At 36.9% G+C, this 19,922-nt stretch overlaps 3 protein-coding genes and 1 long non-coding RNA gene across 15 annotated transcripts in view; 1 reads left to right on the top strand and 3 right to left on the bottom strand.

The window, feature by feature from the left end:
• Positions 1–2,308, bottom strand: part of LOC134205276 (E3 ubiquitin-protein ligase UBR1) — a 38,351-nt gene extending 36,043 nt beyond the window's left edge. The window contains exons 1-2 of the mRNA XM_062680380.1: positions 2,168–2,308; positions 1,766–2,057 (exon numbers count right to left, since the gene is read on the bottom strand). Coding sequence (XP_062536364.1) covers positions 1,766–1,928 — 163 coding nt within the window. The 5' untranslated portion in view covers positions 1,929–2,057; positions 2,168–2,308. The remainder of the gene's footprint in view (positions 1–1,765; positions 2,058–2,167) is intronic.
• A 2,045-nt stretch (positions 2,309–4,353) lies between these two features.
• Positions 4,354–19,922, top strand: part of LOC134205271 (227 kDa spindle- and centromere-associated protein-like) — a 261,767-nt gene continuing 246,198 nt past the window's right edge. For 11 of the 12 annotated variants that reach the window (XR_009978107.1, XR_009978106.1, XR_009978109.1 and 8 more), the window contains exons 1-2: positions 4,354–4,500; positions 4,564–4,935. Coding sequence is in view for 7 of the 12 variants with exons in the window: in XM_062680368.1 (XP_062536352.1) it covers positions 4,489–4,500; positions 4,564–4,935 (384 nt within the window). In the remaining 5 variants the exon portion in view is untranslated. Of the gene's footprint in view, positions 4,501–4,563; positions 4,936–19,419; positions 19,672–19,922 lie in introns of those variants that run through there. The other variant, XM_062680373.1, reaches the window with a different exon arrangement.
• Positions 9,407–10,352, bottom strand: LOC134207440 (NADH-quinone oxidoreductase subunit B 2-like). The gene is made up of 2 exons (XM_062683165.1): positions 10,200–10,352; positions 9,407–10,135 (listed from the first exon to the last, which is right to left on the bottom strand). Exon 2 carries the CDS (start codon positions 10,124–10,126, stop codon positions 9,479–9,481), a length of 648 nt encoding a protein of 215 aa, XP_062539149.1. The 5' UTR covers positions 10,127–10,135; positions 10,200–10,352; the 3' UTR covers positions 9,407–9,478.
• Positions 13,450–14,075, bottom strand: LOC134207434 (uncharacterized). The gene is made up of 3 exons (XR_009978369.1): positions 13,862–14,075; positions 13,693–13,794; positions 13,450–13,622 (listed from the first exon to the last, which is right to left on the bottom strand). It is a non-coding gene; the product is annotated as an uncharacterized LOC134207434 (long non-coding RNA).

Raw genomic sequence — 19,922 nt, 5'->3', positions numbered from 1 at the left:
GACGTCAAAGTTCAAAGTACGCTCTTTCGTGGGAGAATGGGACTACACACAAAAATGAATAAATATTATGCACAATTATGACTATCTTTTATTCACAAATGATTAACATTTATGCATAAATACAGGGAAAGTGTGTAAAACTGTTGCTTTTCATGCATCAAATTTTACTCCTTTTATGGGTAGTCCCATTCTCCCGCAAAAGAGTGTATTTGTGCCCAAAAGAGCATACTTTCAACTGTGCGTGTAGTTTTCATTCAGTTGTCGTTGCAATAAAATTTCATTAATCCTACTCAGAGTCAGGATTTTTTGAAGGGCAAGAGCATGCCATGTACACTAAATCAATTCGAAGCACACCTAAATGTTAGCCAAATGAGACTCAATTTTCACCAGAGGTCTATTTTAGCATAAGAAATATGTACCTATATAAATTTTAAGATGCTCTCAGTATTTTTTTGTCATCAGGTTGTTATCATTTTAAAATGAACTGAATTTCGAGTTGAAATGCATTGTTTTAATACGAAAGGTTTAATACAGGGGGAGGGGTAAACCAAAAATCTACATCGTTTATAGGAAGGTGGTATCTGAATTTATGACAAATTTCTATGATGGGGGAGAAGAGGGCTTAAAAATGGAAAAAAAAAACACGGTACGTCATTTATGGACGTTCCCTTAGTATTTGTGTTGTAACCCAACGTATTGCTTATTCCTTATATTATCAATTCAGTGCAAATCCGAATTATAGCCGCTAACAAAGTTGGATTTTTCTCACAATTCGTACGTTAAACCTAACTTCGGAAGTGGTGCGCTGTTTTCATTTGGTGATGTGCTATACAGCGCACTACTTCCGAAACTAGGTTTAACGTATGGATTGTGAGAAAAATCCAATTTCAATAGCGGCTATAATTCGATTTTCTACTGAATTTATAATATGTATACCACAGACAAACAGACATAACACAATGAACATTCACTCATGAAATTCATCGTCGTACAAACACTAACGACATCTGTTGTTTTCACTTAGTTGGGCAAATCACGAACCAGATGGCGTTAGTGAGCAAACGTCAAACTCGAGTAAATCCGATTCGCGCGCCACTTGTGGCCGATTGGCCAACTAATGATTATTTAAATTAACCAGTAAATCAGTGAACGATGAGAATTTCATGAGTGTTATGTCTGTTTGTCTGTGTGTATACTATGGTCAAAACAAAAAATCAATTTTGATAAAAAAAATATTTTGAGCTTTTAGTGGAATGTTTTCACCTGTCATAAGACGAGTTTATACAATCCCATTGAATTCCACCACTTAATTGTATCTTGACAGATACGTATTTCGACCTCAACAGTAAGGCCGTCTTCAGTGTCTCGTAGTCAGTCAAGTACGAGACACTGAAGACGGCCTTACTGTTGAGGTCGAAATACGTATCTGTCAAGATACAATTAAGTGGTGGAATTCAATGGGATTGTATAAACTCGTCTTATGACAGGCAAAAAATAAAGTCATATGGTTGGAGCACGTCCGAATTATAAACGTTGCGGACGGCAATAGGGGGTGCTGTCCAAATGACCCTTGCCCTAACATGAAAAACAAAAATTGGAATTTTGAATATAAAACCATTGTTTTGGTCTGGTCAATACTTATTCCTTGACCCAATGTAAAGTATTGTACTAACTGGCAATCGTATTCAATAAAATTACAATTAAAACATGATTACAATGAATGAAATTTCAAAAATTCATTAAACATCCGCCCACGCAAACTTACCTAACTCAGAATTTGATTTATGCTCGATGTGAATGAATTGAGGAGCACTGCTCTGCAGGAAGGTTACAAAATCCAGCTGACTCAGGCTGTTTGTTTCGCATTTGGCTCTCCATTTTTTCAGCGGATTTTCCGAAGCGGGCTCCACTTCCTGAATTTCAAACATTGTTGCTTATTCAGCAGTAATTTATCTGTGGTAGAAACCCGTATTATTTGTTAGTGAGTGACTTTTACAATTTTAGCTCCTGTTTGTCGTCGCAATTTTTCTCTTGCTTCGTGTCCAAGGTTAAAGTACCTAACAAAGAGGAAAAAGAAAATTGATAATCTCGAGCAATATACCGAATTTTCTGTTGATTTTTCATTTGCAATAGCAGCATAGAAGGCAACGTTACAAAATAAATTTACCTATAGCTTGGTACTTGGACAAATTTGGCCAGAAAATTTCAAAATTTTCACGATACGATTCTGTACACTTTGCAAAAAATATTTTTCTTCCGTCTAATGCGTCGACCCGTAGAAAAATATATGCGATGGAGAAGGGAGCAAATTACTGAACCTAACGAGACTCAACAAAGAGACGAGGCAGATTTGACATATAGGAATGGGCGATACCAATACGATATATCGGGAATCGATATTTTCGCTCCGATTAATCGATATTTTTCATCGATTTTTTTATGTTCGATATTTGACCGTATCGATTTTTTGTAGCTGATATCGGATTTCGATTTTTTTTAAATTCCGAGACATTACCCGTAATATAACAAAAGTAAAAATATAGCACATTAGGCACAATCTGTTAAAAACAGCGAAACTTTGATGTGTGTTTCGATGACCTGAAATATGAAATGGGAAATCAAAAATTCCCTCATTTTTTTTGCTCATGCTTTTAACTTTTCGGGCGTATCAACACCGAATTTTTTCGGCATCGATATTTCGGCAATAAAAACATCGATTCGGCAGTATCGATATTTTCGCGAAAAACGCCCATTCCTAATTTGACAGTTATATGGGGGACACACTTGTGGTATTCGTACACTGCCAAAAATATCTATATAAGATATATGTGTCGCCGTTATAAATTTTTGCAATAGCGCCACCCTAATATAATCGATATAGATCCACACATAAATTAAATAATTTCTAATTCGATATCACACATAAACTTTATTTGGATTTATATTTTATTAGTAGTTCGCGTGGAGAAGGGTTATGTGTGCGGTGATAAAAATCATAAGTTAAATCTATGGATTTTTGCCAATAAATATGTGTGGATTTTTAGTAGTGTACCATGAAAACAGAGTGTATGTAATTAATAATTATAATTAATAATTACATACACTCTGCATGAAAAGATATTTTAGTTACTAGATAAAGATTGTCGCTGTCGTCGCTGTCCGGAACATCTTTTGGTGGCGAGGATAGGGGAGCTAAATGTCAAAGAAGGAAAATCCATACGATTTGACAGCTTGGTACCCAACATGTTCCGGACAGCAGAACAAAGGGAACCGAAGCTACAATCTTTATCTAGTAACTAAAATATCTTTTGTACCATGGTACAAAAATCTTGAAATGAGTTACCATACCAATTATTATGCTTCTCGAGATTTTATAGCATTTTGCTGTTTCATCTCTTTTCTCTCGATTGTGCCGCTAAGGTATTTGCCATATTGTGGTACCTTGATTACGGAAATGCAAAATATTTCATCACATATTACGCACGATTACCTAATGGGAATTATTACTACAGTATACTGATTCAAATGCAGTAGCAACAAATGTAAAAAATAAAAAGATCTTGTTTATTCCACCAAAGACTAACTATCCATCGAGGACAATAATATGTTGCATACCTTAAAAGCGAATGTGAAAACCGGCGCAAAAAGATCACATCTGTTTGACATTGCTTTATTTACTTTTTGCATGGCGCACAACTCGGCGCACGGGAGCCGGCGCGTAACTGGCGCGCCAGGTTGCGGATTTAAGAAAAGAATCGCAATATTGTCTTCATTAAAGATAGCCTTGAAATTATTTTCTTAGCTGCCTTGTACCATGGTACGAATACCACAAGTGTGTGCTCCATTATATTGTCAGTTTTGCTGGTAACAAAACGCGCCGATCACTTTTTAATCACCTTAAAAATCGTCGCCAATATCTTTAAATTGAATCTGTGTTAGTTCAAAGCCAAACCTTGAAAATATGCATGAAAAAAGTACTCAATTTCGGGAAATAATGTGATTATTGAAATCAAACAATTTTGTTCACAGTTGATCTGACAGATCTTATTAGAAATACTAGAATAAGAGATCGGCGAAGACGCCATCTTGTTTCCAATCGAACCGTCAAAAGCGGTTCCATTTCGACTTGTTTACTTTTTGCATCCATAAGAAGCAAGCAAAAAGTTCAAGTGCTGCCAGTATCATTTCCACGATTTCATGCATTTTCATACGTTGCCATTTCGACAGTTTTTCACTCCGCCGGTCTCTGGTTATAGTGTTGCTAGATCTTATGGGCATTTTTGCTGCGGCGACGATTTGCTTTGCGACGATTTCAAATCAAAATATTGAATTTATTACCTGTGGAATAAATACTTTGAGCATTTTTTTTGACATTGGGTCGTTTTGTTATTATAAAATTCATCATTGTTAATCTTTAGACGTGAAAATCTCAACATCAGGCGCCTCAACATCTTAGCTGCCGATCAATAAATTTGCTGGTTGAAAAAAATGGAAACCAAAGTAATGAAATAAATTTTTTTAGTAATAATCAAAGGTCATCGTTCAATTGCACTTCCGTTTTAGAAAAAGGACTTTAATCGTTTGAAAAACAACCTTGAGGATTGGAGAGAACTGTTGGTCATGCTCCATGACCTGCTGCATTGGAAGCTGCCGTACAGTCCGGTAATAATTGCCAATTCAGTGACCGTGTTCTACTTGCTTCTCTGGTGGCTCGACTTAACCGTTGTTACTCAGTTTGCGCTTCTGCTTCTCACCGGAGTATTGGGCAGTTTCTTTTATCCAACAATTGCAAAAGTCGTCTTCAAGCCGGAAAAATGGGCCGGGGTTCAGGAGAAACATTTGGATATTGTCGTAGGCAAGATGCTGGAACTGTCCGAGACCATCACCGATTATTGGAATTCTACAATCTGGAACAGACACGAAAAATCAATGACGGTGAGTAACTTGTTATTATAACTGAAAAAATGCTCTAGATGCATAACAGGCCAATTTCTAGTTGAAATGTAAAGCCGTTGAATATGAAGATTATTTTATTCACTCAAGCTAATGGTCAGCTAACGTATTTGATAATACTGTCGGATAAATCTCTAGTGCTAGCGCGGAATTAATATACTTTCCGTTTACATATTCGCTAATTCTATCGGACAATACACTATCTGACAATACTAGCGCGAAATTAGCATTGTCGGATAGTTTATTGTCCGCTAGCAAATATCGGGCCACATTTAAAAAATCCGAGAATTCGTCCAACTGTCAGCACGTGTTCTATCTGTGAGTAGTGTCGCCACTCGGTTGTTGCCAGGGATGTTTGCGGATATTCTTATGTGCGTAATAGGTACTGCTGAATACCCTCCCTCCAGCAGCAGCAAACTGCCGTGAATCGCATATTTGTCCCATCTTTGCTGGGTTTCCTATTCATATGGGACAAATATGCGGTTCACGGCAGCAAAGGTCACAAGTCTCAGACCATTATCGTTGGTAGCGAATTGCCGACTTTCCATGCCAATGACAGGACCAAAGAAACTTTCTCTTCCGATCTGCACGTTTGCATTCCCTTGACAATATTTACATCGTGTTTTGGGCATTCTCCGTAGGCTATACCAATCTCATAGAACGCATCATTCACGTCATCAGGCTTACCGTTCGTTGGGACAATGCGGTTCAGGCTATAGTTAAAGAATTTTCCCTTTATTCTCAACACACAAATCTAAGAACTTTTTTTCAAATAGGCGTAACTGCATTTGACATTTAAATTTGAAACGACTCATCCTCTCTCTATTCAGCATATATCGTTCAACTAACGTTACTATCAGATAGATCGTTAGTTAGAAAAAATAGTTAGAATTAAGAGCCCAATCGTCATTCCAAAAATCAAGGTCAGAATCAATTGGCCCATTTGAAAAAAGTTCCTTGAAATGTTGTCGTTTATCGGCTTCCACCGGATAACTCGCCTCATCTGCTTCTCGATCACCCTGAAGCGTTCTGTTCTGTAGCTGCCGCTATAAACGTGCGGGTTCATTCAAAGTTCGTTGTCCTTTATTCGTTGCCGTTAAATCGATTAGTTTGCTCTACTTTTGCCTTTCTTGATAAACTGTACAGTCTTTGGTAGGCTACCTACCAGGGTTGTGCCTACCAGAGTCCTTCGCTGGCACACGGGCGATGACCAGCCGCCCCTAATATGGGGAACAAACGCTGTTGCGAGCGGCTGCTAACATAGAAACAGACGTTCGATGAAATGTGTACCTTAGAAGAAGAGAAGACCACCCAACCTTCCACCTTCCCTGTTAGCATACCTACAATCATAATTTTCACCGGGTTTTGTTACCCGATCTTTCCTAAGGCTCCCGGCCGGCACCATAGGGAGGTAGGGATAGAAGTCGCTGGGTGAGAGGCTAAGGACCGCTAAAAAGGGGTCTATTTTATTCCTTTCGATAGGCGAAGTACTAATAGTATGCATTACCCAGTATTTGCTATGCCTGGATTCTTGGTAACGTCTGATGATAATGTTAATAATGAAATACGAAGGCGAAACTGCGGTCAAAAATCATTAGTTTTCTAATTCATCATCAACTAATAATAAAACTGACTCTTGTGAATGATGATTAACTCAATATGTACCACATTTTCAAAGCGACTCAGTTTTTGTGGAGATGCGAACGTCGATTTGATGAATTTGATAGCGCTTTTACACGTAGTAGTCATCAATACGTATTAGAATGCTTCTGTTAAGTGTCGATGGTGTTGGTCTGCGTGGAACTGCTGTTGGATTCGTCTGAGCGACGTTTGAATTTGGGCAATGGGAAGTAATGGGAAATGGGTCGCTTTGTGGAATTGATATTGACCTAATAAAATTTTAAAACGATCTTTTTGAGCTTTTTTTGTTTGATGGTAATTGTGAATATGATTCAAACGCTATTAATGGGAAACTGCAAATTTGAAAAACTACTTCGGCACAAGATCTAACTACTGCACACGATGTTCAAATGGCCATCATAGGCTAGTCCATTGTCGGTATGTGTCCTAGTAGGGGGGACGAAGGGACGGGTACAGCCTTGTCAAACTAAGCTAACAGGTAGCTCCAACTAAACACCCAACAAAAAATCTTGGGGTTGTATAAAAGACACGACCGCTCGACGTAAACTACGTAAATATAGTAAACTGAACAAATCATTCCGCTCTATATAGAAGCGAAGGAACCATCCCACCGACACTACTGCCCAGTTTTTGCAGCCCCTCCCACTCTGTAGGGACTCTGTTTAGCAGCTGGACCACCCCATTCATACACCCCAGTTAAAAAATTGATAATACCCGCAAAGTAGGGAATTACCAAGGATTGGAACACGCTGTATAGGGGATGCATGATGCATGAAAGAACTAAAAATTTCAATAGTTTAGAGTTGAGTTTCAAAAGTTTCAATACTACTGGCAAATTGGTGTAGAGTTTGCGAATCGATTGATATATAAATCTTTAAAATCCATTGAAAGATGAAGGACCTAATAATTTTAAAAATCTTACATGATTTCGTGATGGTCCCAATTTGGAAATTTTCATTTTACACCCTGTATCCGAGTCTTCCCCTTAGACGTAGTTTACGTCAAAAAATGTGGTTGTGATTATGAAAGAGGCCAAACAGACACATAATTCCTATTTATTTAAAGAAATCTAAATTGAAAAATACGCAAATTATAAACAAAAAATGTTGGGGTTGTATACAAGACACGACCGCTCGACGTAAACTACGTAAAACCAAATATAGTTAACTGAACCAATTATTCCGCTCTATATAGAAGAGAAGGAACTATCTAACCGACACTACTACCCCAGAAACCCCACTGTCTAGTAGCTGGGCTACCCCATTCATACACCACATCCCAGTTCAACAATTGATAATACCCTAAAAGTAGGCAATTTCCAAGGATTGGAACGCGTTGCATAGAAGATGAATGATGCATGAAAGAACTGAATTTTTCAATAGTTTAGCGTTGATACTCAATAGTACTGGCAAATTGGTGGAATGTTTATGAATCGATTGATATACAAATCTTTAAAATCCTTTGAAAGATAAAGGACCTATTATTGCTTCAAATCTTACATGATTTCGTGACGGTCCCCAATTTTGAAGTTTTCATTTTACACCCTGTATCCGAGTCTTCCCCTTAGACGTAGTTTACGTCAAAATGAGGACAAAATGCCGAAAATGCTGATGATCACTGCCCTACATACTACACATTATTGGTTATTATACACGGTGAAAATAGTAATCGTATCTCATTGTATGAATCATGTTAATTTCAGCACGTCTTGAAGGTGAGTGCAGCCCTATTGCTGTTGGCGTGGGTTGGCGCCCGGGTCAATAATTTACTACTCTTCTATTCAATATCTGTGGCGTTGAGCATGTGGCCAGGACTATCACAAATGGAAGAGTTCCAAAATAAACTCGACACGGTCAAATCCAAAATATCCTTCCTCAACGCATTTGACAAATCTAAGTAGCTCGCTAATCCGATTTAAGTTAGTGTGTAAGTATCTTCTGATCACTCTAAATACGACTTATAACTGTTCTTCAGAAATATTGCATCGCCATGGAATACCAAATATGCAGCACATTAAATGATCTCTACCTAAATAAAAACGCTTAAGACCAAGTTATGGGTATATTATTTATCCGAAATACATTTACGTTGTGATTGATTGATATAGTATAACCACAGACACATTGTTGTCCTGAACTTTCGGCAAAAAAATTTACTCTTTTATTTTACAGCATCTAAACGTTTATATAATTTTAATCCAGTAAGTGGAACTATGTAAGAGGTGCGGCTGCAAAGCAAGACCATGCTGAAGGTGGCTGGGTTCGATTCTCGGTCCGGTCTAGGGATTTTTCGGGTTGGAATTTTTACCGACTTCCCTGGACATAAAAGTATTATCGTGTTAGTCTCATGATATACGAATGCAAAAATGGTAACTTTGTTTAGAAACACTTGCAGTCAATAACTGTGGAAGTGCTTAGTGAACACTAAGCTGCGAGGCGGCAACGTCCTAGTGGGGATATAATGCCAATGAAAAGAGAGTGGATTAGTTTCAAATAGCCCACATTTTGATTGAAGATACTATATATTTTTCTCCGTGTACCAATCAATTAACCAAATTATTTTGTTTTGGAGCGAAAATATCCGGGATTCTGCCAAATTGCATCAAGCGCCAACAAAAAAATCGCACTTTTTTTGAACAAGTATTTGTAACAGATATCTCTCAACCCCATGCCCTACAGCAAATGCACATATGAATTAATGTGAAATGATTTCCGTACAACATATCACGAGTCATGCAAAAAGCCGCTTGATGCGTTTTGGCAGACTTACACTTAGTTTATGAGAAAGACAAAAAAGAAAATTGATAATATTAGAACCCAATCGCATTTTATTTACAATCGTTTATTGTGTTCACATTAAAATAACTAAACATCGATTAGAAGATTTACTTTCTGTACCACATCTGCAGGGTCTTCATTCTCTTAACCTTCTTCTGCAATTGAAGGATTCCGTATAGCAAAGCTTCCGCTGTCGGTGGACATCCCGGAACGTAGATGTCGACGGGGATAATCCGATCACACCCCCTGACCACGGAGTATGAGTAATGATAGTATCCTCCTCCGTTGGCACAACTGCCCATCGAAATAACCCAGCGTGGCTCAGGCATTTGGTCGTATACTTTGCGCAAGGCCGGTGCCATCTTATTGGTTAAAGTGCCTGCAACAATGATAACATCAGCTTGTCTCGGGGATGCACGAAAGACCACTCCAAAACGATCCATATCGTAACGAGGGGCTGCGATGTGCATCATCTCGACGGCACAGCAAGCTAATCCAAACGTCAGGGGCCAAATTGAGCCCTTTCGGCCCCAGTTCAGGACATCGTCCAAACGGGCCACAGTCCAATCAGCCCAATTTGATTGCTTGGTGCCAAACGGTGAATATGGCAATTTTTCTGGTTTATCCTTTTCTACTACAGGAAGAGTACTTTTTTCACGAGCTTGAGCCACATTTACTGCTGCTACCGATGTTCCCTTAGGAACAACCGATTTCCATGAGTTCAGAAGCACAGGAGCAACTGCAGATCGCAACATTTTGCAGTCCTGCAATAAAAATTGAGAAGTGTGCATTTTTTGATATTCGAATATTATATTCGAGGGAATTTACCGATATTTAGCAGAAAATCCTGTGTTTTTCGATTTGATCAGTTTATGTAAGAAACCAACGAAAATATGACACAAAAGTGACAGCAGAGTTTTTTTTTTGTATTAAAAAAAACAATCCAACCAACAATCATAAGAATCAAGATACGTTAAATTTTTATACAAGATAGAGTAAAGTCAGCAGTGACTCAAATCGTTCGGGGCAGTCAGTTTGAATATTTATTTATTTATTATAAATACATTCAGTAGAAAACCGAATTATAGCTGCTATTGAATATAGCCGCTCGACATAGTGCCTTCCAGACTACAAGCTAAATACCTAAATATATCACTTGATATAGAGTAGCTTGACATCAAAGTTCACATATCTTATTTTCACTGCAAATAATGCATATGACATTTCATGTCAAGATTCTCTATATCACCAGTTTGAACGTAGTCTAAGCCCGCAGACCACTGTTTGTCATGTTGACAAATATTTGTCAAGTTTATCCGGATATCTATCAGACTGATTAGAAATCGACATGGATTTCAGGCTGACTTGACAAATATTTGTCATCATGACAAACAGTGTACTAAGGGTGTTGCGTCTCCTGCAAGAAAATGCCGAACAGAAAAAAGAGCAAATCCTTTAAAATACCTAGGTAACCATTAAGCACTCTAATAAACCTTATATAAACCATATAACAACATTTCAGTGATATGGAAATGCTAATATCATCTTCCAAACTTGGACGTACATTAGTGTGGGGCGCAGTTGTATGGAAAAACGCAAACTTCGTCCGATCAAGTGAGATCAAGGTTTTTCTGAATCGTTTTGGGACCCCAATCAATTGCGCAAAATATGGGCTCGATTGGTTGCGAACTCGCATGCCGCATCGTGTTTTAATTTTACATGAAGATTAGTATGGGAAAACGTAATTTTTTACATTTTTGCTCTTAACGGCTTCAATTTATCATCAATCACGTTAATTAATACGTTAGCATATAGCCTGGAAGATGCCGAAAGACTTTGCCGAAGAAGGTACGCAGCTGGAAGGCCTACAAAAAATGTTATTACTTTTCGAAAATTGATTGTTTAAACCATATGCAAGAAATCAATGTTTCTGCCAGCACTACCGGACAACCTGTATTTGTCAGAGGGCAAACCCCATTGTCCTTCTAGTCGGAATTTTTACTTTGTGAAATCATTCTGAATATCTCCCATTAGCTCCAAAGTCCTATAAAATCAATAATTTTGAAATAACACTCAGTTAAATTATTGCTCCACGTAGTTCAGCAGTGCTGGCAGAATAAATGATTTTTTGCATATGGTTTGAACACTCAATCTACGAAGCGTTATAACTTTTTTCGTGGACGTTCCAGCAACGTGCCTTCTTCAGTAAAGTTTTTCGGCATCCTTTGGGTTATACTTTAACGTAATGTGCCACTTGGTTTCCGATGAACTGAAACCTCTAGTAGTAGAAATGCAAAAATATGAGTTCTCCCATACTAATTTCCATACAAACTTCAAACGCGATGCGGAAAGCGAGGAAGCAACCAATCGGTCCCAAATTCTGCACAGTTGTTCAGGACCCAGAATGGCTTCGAAAAACCATTGATTTGAAAAAATGACCATGACGCCCCACTCTAACGTACATGTTCATGATAGAATTAGAGGCGAAAGTATAGAATTGATAGTTCCGTTAGGATACGGCAGGCATGAAGAATGTTTTGACGTAGGACTTACGTCTTTCTTTACTATACTTGGTGTCATTTAGATTATTGGAAATCGAGAGTGTTACGCTGAGAGGGAAGATTTCAAACGTTACTAGCACCTTTATCTTTTGATGGATTTTGAAGATTTATATATCAATCGACTCGGACACTCTCCAGCAATTTTTCAATTTCATTGAAGCTTAGGATTATTAACGATAAGTTATTTAAATTTTCAATTCTTGTCAAAGCCAATAAAAATTTCATATATAACCAATCCCGTGCATTCCTAACACGGACATCAGAATGCAGTATGCCACGGGCCTTCGGGTCCACCGCTAGAGTTTTCTTTGTGTATAAAAGAAGCAGTGCCTGCCGTGTGCGAATCATTACAATTCTTGACAGCAGTCGGATACCCTTGGTGGGGGCATCCATCAATTCAGCTGTTATTGGTCGACGGTACAGCTTAGCCGTGCGGTAAGATGCGCGGCTACAAAGCAAGACCATGCTGAGGGTGGCTGGGTTCGATTCCCGGTGCCGGTCTAGACAATTTTCGGATTGGAAATTGTCTCGACTTCCCTGGGCATAAAAGTATCATCGTGTTAGCCTCATGATATACAAATGCAGAAATGGTAACTTGGCTTAGAAACCTCGCAGTTAATAACTGTGGAAGTGCTTAATGAACACTAAGCTGCGAGGCGGCTCTGTCCCAGTGAGGGATGTAATGCCAACGAAAAAGAAAAAAAAAAAAGTACAGCAGCAGTGCCTTTCTCTGCTTTGTTCTCTCCGAGGCAGCCAAGTTGGTTGCGACGAGACGGACGCAATGAGAAAACAGAGCTGTGCAATAAAAATCTTATTCGACTAAATGCTGATGTCATATTAGAAATTTGGAGACAGTACTCGTCGATAGCAAATCCTTCCGCACGCGATGGCATATGAGCAAGTCAAACCACCTTCCTTTTGCCAGTGGAGATATATCAGCTTCCACACTGATATTCTTCCCTCCCCCTTCATACGGGAGCCATCACAAATATTGCCCTCCGCTCGCTTTCAAATCGACTTCTATAAAAACATTCTTCATGCCTGCCGTATCCTAACGGAACCGCCTCTAATTCTATCATGAACATGTACGTCCAAGTTTGGAAGATCCCGCATAATCTTGAACCATAACCATAACATTTGTCAGATCATTCATGACTACAAATAACATTACCCCTACTGTTCTGATTACTGTTGATATTAAAGATAAACCAACCTCATCATAAATGGTCTTCAAAATATGGTATGCTGTGATTGGAAAATCAACGACGTGGGTAATAGGCGGTTAAGTATAATTACCATATAAAAAAGGCTATTTTCCAATACATTTTTTTCGCTCCACATTGTATGGTATGGTTCAGTTACAATCTTTGTTCTATATGGAAACAATATGAGTTGCCATATATATACAATGTAATGATACAAGAAAAAGCTCGACGCACAGTATCCCTTATCTTCTACTAGTAGAAAGAGCAAGCATGGTATTTTCCCTTATTATTATTTAAAACACAATATGTATATTATCAATCATAGTATATATTGGTATTATGAAGTTTATTAGATTTAACTATTTAGCTCTTCGTGTATGGAATGATGAATCCATAGCGATTGGATTAGCGATGAGACAAAAATTCATCCGGGCATCCGGGAATCCGCATCCGTAAAGCCGAGTGCAGATAGAAATCCACATTGACTGTAATAAAGGCAAGAAAAAAACACCACATTATCAATATGTAGAGTATAATATATGTAACAAAACTTACCAATGAACAATCATGCATTAAATAATCAAATCAATTTTGTCCAAGGTTTCAAGCGAGGTTGCAAGGTCAGCTGCAATGCGTTAAGACAGGAACTATTGGTAACTGTAAAAAGATGTGAAATATGAAGGAGCTAGTAAAGTATTTGCATTTAAGCAATTGCGTTACTCACCTTTAAATTTTTCGGTGCGAGAAAACATTATATTCAACACTGAACGCAAAACTAGCTGGTTCACCTGAACCAGTATTTACTTTCATTGAAAAAAAAAACATGGCAGCTGCTCAGAAAATATATTCTTTAGGCATTGTAAAAACAAACACACACTGAATGCAAAACTTGAATGATTATCTTTTGTATATCATTGGAGGTTATGATTCTCAATGTCTTTGTGTAATCGCAGCATAATGAGAAAGCCTTTAGAGGATACGTAATTATTACATAGCAATATCCTGTATCGTTACTATCTCAGTTATAAGACATATAAACTTTATCATCGTTTTTTCTCCAATGAATGGAAAATAAGAAATTGTAAAAATACAATATATTGTAAAATTATTGCACATGGCATCGTAGACTAGAAGTTTTGTATAATATTAGTTCAAGATCATCATATAGTACCATTGTAAATCGACAATGATATAAATAGTAACAATTTCACTTATTTCATATCCATAGTACCAACAATATTGCAAACCGTTTTTAATTATGCGGGATGGTATTAGCATTTCCATATCATTGTAAATCGTTTAACTTCACGTAGAAGTAACACACACGAAATCATTAATTTAGTGAACATTTCAGTGCCTATAAGCTGTATATATGATTTTCAAGTTCTAATTAGCCGTATAAACTTCAAGCATTAAAAGAAGCCGTATATCGGTATATAACACTTTGATACGATGTGCTTCATAAATGTGTGGGCCAAAGTCCTCTATGTCTGTATTAGTCGAAAAAATAACCAAAACATTGCCACCCACAGTGGGCGGGCGGAGTGAAACGTCACGTCTGTTATAAAAAATGTACTGGGTATGCCAGACGTGACGTCACATTCGGTCGCACTCGGCCATCTTCGGCAGCCCAGCTGAGAGTTTCTCTCTCAAAAGAGCGAAAGTTCGCTGAACAAATACTACTTAAGGGTTTGGGCCACACCTGTACTGCCGTTCTACGCATAACTGTCCCATGTATATAGGAAATCCCAGCAAACATGGGACAAATATGCGTATGACGGCAGTGTAGTAAAGCACATCGACTTTGATATTAGCCTTGTGGATTCAAGCCGAATAAGGGAATTATTATTACCAATTTAGAGCTATTATCTTTGACGTTTTGGTAGAATCAATAACAATCACACCTAGAATTTTATAACCTGTCTCTTTCACTCACATTAGAAACATTTTTTTGTAAATCATAGTCTACAACACATTGCATGGACCATGTCGGATAAATGCTGTATGAGCTGTGAATGTGTTCTACGGCGATATTTTTATTAATCTTTACCTAAAAGATACCTTCAGATAGGCTTCTTAAATACAAAAAAAGTTGCGTCCAATTAATTACATATAATTCATTTTTCATTGCCAATCCCTCGTTCAATGCTTTCTCGCCAAGTTTCTCGCTCCTTGATTCGAAGGCAAGATAAAATTCTTGTGTTTTTATCCCTTTCCAGCAATGCACCCATTCAAATCCGTGATGGATCAGATGGTAAAGCAGCAAACCTGAACAAAAACGATCAAACACAGTTCAATAGTTCAATCCCGCAATTAAATATAATAAACAAAAAAATCATCGAATCCCAATGGGAAGACAAAAGAAAGAACACAAACAATTATTTTTCATTTCTTTTTTTTTCGTCCCGTTCCAACTCGTCTAAAAAATTTGACATTTTGGCATAGGCTTGGAAAAATTGGTAGGGGCAAGCACTATATCAGCCAAATAATTCGCCAAAAGCGGCTTTTGAGCAGCACTTAAATATAATTTAGATCTTATTAGCACTGTTGTTCAAGTTTTTATGCGACTATAGAACCGAAATAAAGTCGGTTTTTACGGCTTAATGGGTACTTGGGAATCCTTCTCACCTCGTTTTCGAACTTCGCACTGTCAAACGATGATGAAAACAAACTATTTTTATTGTTTACCATCGAATTTGCTGACTGTCAGTTGGAAGGCAAAATAGTCAAAATAAGGTATTCCAAAATAAATATTGTATGAAAAAATTAGATAACCTTACTGTGCAGAAACCTTGACGCACTGCGAAATCGTGTGCGAGATTCGACTGTGATAGTCATTTATTCAGGGTAAAGCCCGCAGTCCACAGTTTGTCATAATGACAAATATTTGTCAAGTTGATCCGGACATCTATCAAACCAATTAGAAACCGACATGGATATCAGGCTGACTTGACAAATCCCTCTTAACTTTTCAAAAGGACCTTAGTAACATTTTTTCATGAATTAATTTGAATAGCTCAATCAACAGAACGACATGAAAGCTATTGATTGCAGTATTTAAATTAATTCATGGAAAAATGTTACTTAGGACCTTTTGAAAAGTTAAGCGAGAAATATTTGTTATTATGACAAACAGTGTACTGGTAGCTTAAGTCTAAACAGGAGTAAACGTCGCAATATACACGGTTAGAAAAAAGTACCTAATATTAGGTACTTTTCACTCAAATCGGGGGTTCAGTGTGGGAACCCAAAATTAAGTAGTTTTTTCTTGAAATTGAATAAAATTCACTTAATATTAAGTAAAATATACTTAATTTTAAATAGATACTATCCAAAAGTTAGGTAAATTTCACTCAACTTTTGTAAACATGAGATTACTCAACGTTGGGTTCCCACACTTTAATGCCCTTGTTGAGTGGTTTTGCTCTTCATTTTATGACAACAAAGGGAAGAGGGAAGGAGATGCAAGAGAAAAAAAGTACCTAAAATTAGGTACTTTTTTCTAACCGTGTAAGAGTGAAATCAGGAGTGATTCAGTTTAAAAGATATTTTAGTTACTAGATAAAGATTGTCGCTTCGGTTCCCTTTGTTCTACTGTCCGAAACATGTGTGGTACATACCTGTCAAATCGTATGGATTTTCCTTCTTTGACATTTAGCCTCGCCAGCAAAAGATGTTCCGGACAGCGACGACAGCGACAATCTTTATCTAGTTACTAAAATATCTTTTTTCAGTTTCATTCCAAATTTTCGACCACTATTCTAGTTTGCATCTGGAGCAAAATAGAACAAACATGTTGCTTTCTCCAGCAGTGTTCCATTCATGTTTTTCAAATTTTCAATTAAATAAAATCATTATGTTGCTGCCAAGTAAGGCGCCGTAATTGCAAAGTGGATTGATCCGTAGATAAAATGACGCTTTCATACACCAAAACAATTGAAAAATATTTGAATCTCGTGATTCAATCGTGGTTCAAATCTGCAGAAAATAGAACGGAGCGTTATACCAGTTTTATTTTTTTGACATTTGACTGGTATAAAAAATGAATCTAGAACAGCTGCTGGGAAAATGAATGTTCCAGATTTATATTCAAACTGACAGCCCCGAACAATTTGAATCATTATGCTGATTATACTCTAAGTGGTTTAGAGTAAAATCAGCAGTGATTCAAATCGTTCGGGGTTGTCAATTTGAATATGAATCTGAAACATTATTTTTCCCAGCAGCTGTTCTAACCAGTCAAATGTCAAAAAAATAAAACTGGTATAACGCTCCGTTCTATTTTCTGCAGATTTGAACCACGATTGAATCTTCTTCTTCTTCTTCTTCTTCTTATTGGCATTACATCCCCACACTGGGACAGAGCCGCCTCGCAGCTTAGTGTTCACTTAAGCACTTCCTCAGTTATTAACTGCGAGGTTTCTAAGCCAAGTTACCATTTTTGCATTCGTATATCATGAGGCTAACACGATGATACTTTTATGCCCAGGGAAGTCGAGACAATTTGCAATCCGAAAATTGCCTAGACCGGCACCGGGAATCGAACCCAGCCACCCTCAGCATGGTCTTGCTTTATAGCCGCGCGTCTTACCCCACGATTGAATCACGAGATTCAAATATTTTTCAATTGTTTTGGTGTATGAATGCGTCATTTTTATCTACGGATCAATACACTTTGCAAGTACGACGCCTTTCTTGGCAGCAACATAACGATTCCATTTAATTGGACATTTGAAAAACATGAATGGAACACTGCTGGTGAAACCAGCGAGTTAGTTCTGTTTTGCTCAAGACTCAAACTAGAATAGTGGTCGAAAATTTGGAATGCAACTGAATCACTCCTGATTTGACTCTTAATTTGGGGTCTGTTCAAATATTACGTAACGCGAAAAACGATGTTTTTAAAAACCCCCCACCCCCTCGTAACAATCTGTAACGAATTTCAGAACTACCCCCACCCCTATGCGTAACGCGTAACAAAAACAGTTTCATGAAAAAAGTCTTGTTTTTAATAACATTTGAAACACGATACAATAAATTATCACCCGGATAAAAATGTACTATTGGTTCAATAGTGAAAACAATTGAATTACCATACAATGTACGGTATACAATAGGATATATTGTTTATTGATGGTTACACAGATTGTATCCACACTGAGGATACAATACATCAACATATTTCTCTAATGTAACAATACTTGCAAACATTTTCGTACATGAGATTCATACATTGATAACTTTTGAAACGATTCTTTACATTGCATATAAACTATATAACAATACTTGCCTCAAAGCGCCAAATATGTATTTTTTCCCTTTAAATTGCATTGTTGAACAGTAAAGCTGTCACAACTGAGAAATCAAAAATCGTATTGTTTTACTATACAAATACAATACAATCCAATGTATTTTGAACAGTTTTGATCGTATATTTCAACAATATATTAACCATATACTCTATTGTGTGACGAAAAAAATGTATGGAAAAATATCAGATTTTGTATTGTTACGATACTTAACAACCCGTACATTCTATTGCGAAAACTTCATTTACATTTGAGTGAATGGTTCATAACAATGCATTCTAATGTATTTCTATGGGTTCATTTACAATATAATCTATTGCCAATTTAATGTTATTAATAGTAGTGTTACAATAAATTGTATTGTTATACTACTGTATTTTTTATTCGGGCATGTATTGTATATTGTATGCTGTTTTAAAGATAATAAATATTTTTTTAAAATTTTAAATATTTTTTCTCTATGCAATTAATTTGTTACGCGTAACAAAATCTTAAAGGACCACCACCCCCTACATTTTGCGTAATAAAACGTAACAAAAATTAAACAACCTCCCACCCCCTACTGCGTTACGTAATATTTGAACAAACCCTTTGGTATTTTTCTATCCGCGCACTTTTGTGTTTCAGTGTAGAAAAAAAGTTCGTGATAGTAAAATTATACCAGTTTTTTCCTTTTTTCAATTGACTTTGATCCGTTTGACTGAAGAATTGTCATTATAAATTCCTTTTCATCCTTTGTTTCGTTGTTATTTGATTCATCAATCCACCTAACTAAATTATATTTATAATAATATTATATTATATGCATGTTTGGATTAGGCAAGCACTTTTTTTCAAATTTTAAATAGTTACAGGCGTCGAAAAATATGTCTTCTTTGAAAAGATTAACCTTAAAAAAGTAAAAAAAAAATTATTGAGCAAATTAAAAATTATTGACGGGAAAGGACATTTTATTGTTCATATGATTGCAACACTTATCTAGTCTATTTGAAGTAATGTGACGAATATTTTTTTGTGACAAAGCAGTGGACGAGAAAAGATTATTGTTAGATGGTCGAATTTTCAACAAAAATGTGCCTTAATATGTAAAGTCATACAACTGAAGAATTTGTTCGCATCGTCAAGAGATTTCAGCCGAACTATGGACGAAGAAGAAAAGCCAATTTTAGTGGGATATTTAACCATTAAATCCCAAAATGGGTTTTCCATACGCATCTCCAAGAAGGTGAGGACAAAATTAACTTGGCATAACTCGAATGCTTTCACTTGTATTAACTTTGAAATTCAAACTTTTACCCATTTTTTTTAATCATATTCGACGGGTGACTAAATATTTTCATAACTGAAAACGACATTGCTTAAAAAATCCAAATCTCAAACATAAACAATAGCATAGGGGTAAATGGGACAAGATCGCCAACGATGAATGCAGTATCGGTAATACATATTAGAGTCCTATAATAGCTCTTATAGGAC

This window comes from Armigeres subalbatus, chromosome 1, assembly GCF_024139115.2.
Source record: "Armigeres subalbatus isolate Guangzhou_Male chromosome 1, GZ_Asu_2, whole genome shotgun sequence".
Taxonomy (NCBI): Eukaryota; Metazoa; Arthropoda; class Insecta; order Diptera; family Culicidae; genus Armigeres; species Armigeres subalbatus.
Note: the sequence above shows the minus strand (reverse complement) of the source record. Positions and strands in the feature narration are given on the sequence as shown.

Excerpts from the sequence above, each read along its gene's own strand:
- LOC134207440 (XM_062683165.1), bottom strand. The coding sequence starts at position 10,126 with ATGTTGCGATCTGCAGTTGCTCCTGTGCTTCTGAACTCATGGAAATCG.